The 5,426-nt window shown below is 34.6% G+C and overlaps 1 protein-coding gene across 1 annotated transcript; it reads left to right on the top strand.

Annotated features, from left to right (window-relative positions):
- Positions 1 to 2,717: 2,717 nt before the first annotated feature.
- LOC134846085 (uncharacterized) lies at positions 2,718 to 5,135 on the top strand. Its single transcript, XM_063863290.1, has 3 exons — positions 2,718 to 3,425; positions 3,769 to 4,111; positions 4,719 to 5,135. The coding sequence occupies exons 1-3, from the start codon at positions 2,936 to 2,938 to the stop codon at positions 4,960 to 4,962; spliced, it is 1,077 nt and encodes a 358-aa protein (XP_063719360.1). The 5' UTR covers positions 2,718 to 2,935; the 3' UTR covers positions 4,963 to 5,135.
- The last annotated feature ends 291 nt before the right edge of the window (positions 5,136 to 5,426 follow it).

Genomic DNA, 5,426 nt, shown 5'->3' with positions numbered 1-5,426 from the left:
ACAACATGCAAAAATAAAAATGTCAAGTTTCATTCTCTAAAGAAGCTCGAAAACTCAGATTGTTTGTCTTCTTTTTAGAAATTCAGAAACTAAAGAAAGTGGGTGGCATTACCAAAACTTTTTAGTTGTAACAAAATTTTTACTCTGAATTTCTTAGTCTTATGTTTGATGCTTCAACAGTTTTAAAATATTATAAAATCTGGCAGTCAAACTCGATTAGTTCTGTTAATCCAACTTGCACTTTGGGATTGCCCAATTTAATGTATTTTGTAAATCATTTTTGTCGAACGATTCCAAAAAAACTTTTTAATTGTTTTTTTTTAAATCAATGTCAGCTAATTTAAAATTAATTAACAATCTTTTTGCAAGGATTTCTTACAGAAACGTTTGTGAAAGAATGCTTATCATAGTCGTTTCATAAATGGAAATTGCTGATACGCCTTTTTGTTTCCATAAAAGTGATTGTATGGCAAGCTTTTTGTTCTCTTTGGAGTTATACGATTCACATTTTTTTGTAAGGAGGTCAACACGGGTTAGAGTTTTAAATGTCAAACATATGTTTTTGCCAAATAAACAAAACTACTTGCATCATTACATAAAAATGGCTCCTACTCTTTTTTTTGCGCATACAAATCGCTCTTTCAAGTCTGATTTAATTTAGTTCAGACCACTAAAGGGATGTTTGCGTTTTTTTTGGCTATCGCTACTCATGACTACTGCAACTAATGCTACTATTACAACTATTGCAATCGGGGCTGATACTTTATAGATGTATATTATTGGTAACATTTTGTAAAAAATTTTTTTTCATTAAACACCTTAAAAATTGACGCCGAAAATTTTTGACACGCTCAAAAAACCCTACCGAAGTTTTTCAAAATTGATGTGAGAATATTTACTTAAATTTTTTCTGAAACGATCCGCAATAATTTTGATAATTGGCTACCAAAAAAAAATTATTAAATAAATTGGCATAATTTTGTGAAGCCAACAAAGATGGATCAGTTATTTAGTTAAAGTTTTTATTCTAGTAATCTGAACTTGCAACTTAGAAAAATGGATTATGTGCAACTTTTTTTATGTGTTTTAGGATTACGTGCGATTAGTTTTTAAGTTCTCATTTTTAGTTTTTAGCCCAAAAACGTCAGAAAGTTTCAAATAAATAAAAAATGTTCAAATCGAGCGAATCACTGAATGTTCCGAGAGAGCCTGAAAGTCTATAAAACAAGATTGATAAACTTAAGGTTTTTCGAACAGGGGAACAATTTTTTTTTGAAATTCTTTTTGGGAGCTTTTTTTCGCTGACTTTGTGAACTCATGAAAGAACTTGTTGTGTTTCAATATTTGTCATCCATTTCGCCAAGGAAGCTTCTTGTGTAACACAGAACCACTGCTACTCACAACAGCCGACAACAACAACGACACAAATAACCGCGACACAAACTCCCCCAGTCCTCTCATCACATCTCCAGCTTTGTCTTTTGTCACTAGCACTCAATTTACTCAATAACAACTCATAGCTATGTTTCCTGCTCTGCACGTCGGAACATGAAAACTGCTTGTATCAAGGCGAAGCCCTGAAAATTTTGGCCTTGAACGTTTCAAAGGACCAAATTAACACCCCCCCCCCCCCCAAATCCGTTTAGGGGGGAGGATGTTAACTTGGCACTGAGTTCGAATTTTCAGCCAATCAGAATAGTGCATTTTACATGCAGCGCTTAGTATATTTAAACTAAAATGAACGCTGGGATGAAGGATGTTAATTTGATCGGTTTCAAAAGTAGTTTTTGATATCAAAAAATTTACTGAAATTTTGAAATTTTGTTTAAAAAAATCCAATGAGTAATACAGAAAAATATTTTAACCGTCTAGTAACGTATTTATAGGACCAATTAGGTTGTCTTGTTTCAATTCGGAACATTTCAAAGCCGAAATGATTCGCTGCTCACGCATTTTCAGCACAAAATAAATCGTGCGTTAATTACCGCAACTTTTTCAAACACACATAACTTCACTAAAACTGTTCGCAGCTTAAATAAATTTTTAATTTGAGCTGCGATAGTTTTCAGATTATCAAAAAAAACGCCCGAAAGAGTTAGTTAAAGAACGAAGTTAATGAAAAACACGAAAGAGATAGTTATTAAACAAAGTTATTCTGAAGGAAGACACAACGAGCAAAAATATTCCGTCGCTTGCTTCAAATTTGGATTCAAAACCAGTTTAGTTAAGTATTTCTTATTTTTCTAGAATCTTTCTGAGAAAAAAACTGCATTTTTCATTTTTGCAAATTTTTTTTCAAAACTTCGTTTTCAATTGCGCAGTTACCAGACTTGTCGTAACCACTACCGTGTTAAAAGATTCCGAGCAGGGTTTTTTCTGCTTTACCTAAGTGTAGCAAAAAAGCTTGCAGCTCCAAATAAGCGAAAAAAAAACTGAAAAGCTATGAATACAAAATAGCTTTTGGCTATAGTCTTGTTCTCTTTACTGAATGTTAGAAAAACTTAGCCCAAAACTATTCATGTCTATCATTATTTCAGCAATCAGATGCAGATTGGTTTTCTTTGTTGTGAATTTAACTAGATCCGAACCATAATCAAATAAAAACACCTGAGTAATCATACTTTTATCTGCTCATGCTAATCATAAAGTGCCTTAAACAGTATTCTCTGCTTTGTATGAATCTAGTCGAGCTTGAAAATCACTTAACGCTCCGTGAATTTTTCATTAAACTCAATCTGAAAAGTCGTCTAATATCAAATCTACAGCTTATTATAAAGACCAAACCACATTCTTTTTGAATACTTATGAAGAACCATTTACACAGTTGTGAACTCTTGTATTTATTTTTATAACACAGTAAAACTGGTTTAAGCCGTTCAAACTGTGATAACAAACAAATTCAATTAAGTTTTAGATAAAAAATAAAATTATAACTATGTTAAACACGTCTTTGTACCGAAGCGAAAACTTGAAGTTTGATGTAATCAAAAAACCGCTTCCATATTTGGAAAATGTCGGCGATCCACGAGAGCCGAGTTTCATTTCGGTTTTACACCCGAGACCCAGAGTACCTATACTTAAAATTCAGTCGGCATCTTTTCACGAGCACTCCGAGAAAAGAAATCCTTTCGGAAAACCGATTTACACCGTCGAATACAGCGACCAAGATCTGAAACGAATTCGACGAGTTGAGTTGAGCAATGAATATATCAGAAATTACGAAGCCCGGTTAGCCGAACAAGGCCTTCCGAACACGCCATCGCCCAATCGCTTACGCCAGATGTCGGCTAAGAGTCACAAGTCGCTTAGGTTGAAGAGTTCAAGTACCTTTAGAGGGAGGAATTTCGTGTCTCCTAAGCCCCCCAGAACCCAACCCTCTATTCCACAATATGAAACGCGGCCCGATCTCAATATGAGCAACCCAGGTGAGAATTTTTGTTAGGTTTTACATAGTAGTTTATGATGGGTTTCAAGGGTCGTTTTTTATTTTTTCAAAAATGTAGAAAAAAGTTTCACCTGAGTTTTGACAGTCTTCATTTGCTGATTAAAAAACGTTCTAAATGGGAAATGGTTAAATTTTTAGGCCAGGAATCAGCATGATAGTTTTTTGTTGGATTTAAAAGTTTGCTTATTGTTACCTTTTTTAAAATATGAAAAAAGTTTCACGAGAATTTTTTTGAGAGTCTTTGTTATCTGATTAAAAGGTTGACTATTAAAAAGAAGGCTCAAGTCTCGAATAAAAATAATTCACATCTTTTTTTCCATTAGTTCCTGAGCCGGAAAATCCAAAAACCAGCCGCACTCTTCGCCCACAGAACAGTTTCGCTGACGCCGCAGTCGACCCGCAGCCACCCACCGTTGATTACGTCATAGCCGACGATCGCGGAATCCAGACCGCAAACGCCGACATCAAAATGGTCAGCCCTGTCGGACGTTCCGACTTCGCAGGTCCCGTCTCGGAGCGTCTGTCGACAACAGCGCTGCATAAGAGAAGAAATGGTAATATTTACGAGAGGTTGCAACACAAAAGTGGGAAAGTGCCTGAAGATTTCACAGTCGGGAATTTTGCCACGAATAAGAAGTTAATTAAGAGGGATTATAAACAAGAAAGGTGAGATTTTCCCAAAACCCCCATTGAGAAATTCTTACATTCGATATGATATCAATTATTTTTTCAGCAATCGCACGCAAGTTGATTTTCTTTGTCGTGAATTTAACTAAATCCAATAAAAGCCATAATCAAATAAACGTAAAGTTAAACGAATGCTTTGAAATTTGTTTATTCAATTGACAGCTTTTTGAGAATTCTTAATAATCTAGTGAACATTTTTTTTCTTGCGATTTGTGATGGTAAAAAGTTACCCTCGAATTGGCGCGTTTTGAGAGTTGTCTTTATCTTTTTTTTTCTCTGATGAACTGCATTTTTTCGTTTTATAGATTAAAGAGAGCTTTCTCTGCTATACGGCCAAAACTGTCAACTTAGCTTCTGTTTTTAATTATAAAACCAGAATCTTTTTTTTCTGCTGTACCAACTTTCAAACTAGCAAAACGTTAAGCTTGGGTGAAATAAACTTCTGAAGCTAATTTTGAGCTGGAAAAGACTTTTGTAAGCTCTTCAAAATATGCAGGCAACAAATGTATTTGTGACTCATAATTTCACATCAAAGGCTTTAAATCAAAAATCATCTGTAATTAATCATCTTGTTCTTATTATTCAGACAGTCTGAGAATGACACTCTTGATGATTGGATAGCAATTGACCAGCTCAAATCCACATCCAACGAGTCTAGGCTAGAAAGACGAATCAGTAGGAAGAAGAGTGCTATACAGGAGACGAAGAGCAAGTTCAGCAAAGTCACGACCCCCGAAGAGTATCCGAAACTCACCAGAGCTTCAGTCATGTTGAGTGCCAGTGTTCATTTGATGGACCAGTATTTAAAACAGCTGAAAACTGAAAAATAATTCATATAAGCTTTGAATATTTTTTTGGATTATAAATTCTCAACATGTTGAGCTGCAGTTTTATATATTATTATTTTTAGCATTAAATTGGAACATGATCCGGCTTTTTCTAAAATAATGAAGAAGAGCGATTGTTTTTACTTTATGGAAGAAAGAAAACTTAAAGCCAGCCGAAAAGTTACATCATATGAATGAAATTTGCATAGCTTCGTAACTGTTACTTAATTATTGCTTAGCTTTTATATAACACTTACGCATTTTCAGCTGTTAGATACTTCGGTTGGTGTAAATACCACCAGAATAAGTTTTTTTTTGGTTCCAGTCGAGAGGTTTTTTTGGCATCTGAAAACGGAAAAGGTTTCATTGCATAGACAACGTAACCGTCTTTTTTGAGCTGATTAATTTCATTTGATTAGCATTGCAACAATCTGTTGTCACCATCATCGCTGGTTCAGACAGAACAA

The sequence above is a fragment of the Symsagittifera roscoffensis genome, chromosome 5 (genome assembly GCF_963678635.1).
Source record: "Symsagittifera roscoffensis chromosome 5, txSymRosc1.1, whole genome shotgun sequence".
Taxonomy (NCBI): Eukaryota; Metazoa; Xenacoelomorpha; order Acoela; family Convolutidae; genus Symsagittifera; species Symsagittifera roscoffensis.
This window is presented reverse-complemented; position numbering and strand designations above follow the sequence as displayed.

What these genes read in the sequence shown, in the direction of transcription:
- LOC134846085 (XM_063863290.1), top strand. Translation starts at nt 2,936, where the DNA reads ATGTTAAACACGTCTTTGTACCGAAGCGAAAACTTGAAGTTTGATGTA. An exon ending in TCTCAATATGAGCAACCCAG is followed by an intron (nt 3,426 to 3,768) that starts GTGAGAATTTTT and finishes TTTTTCCATTAG; the next exon opens with TTCCTGAGCCGGAAAATCCA. An exon ending in AGGGATTATAAACAAGAAAG is followed by an intron (nt 4,112 to 4,718) that starts GTGAGATTTTCC and finishes CTTATTATTCAG; the next exon opens with ACAGTCTGAGAATGACACTC.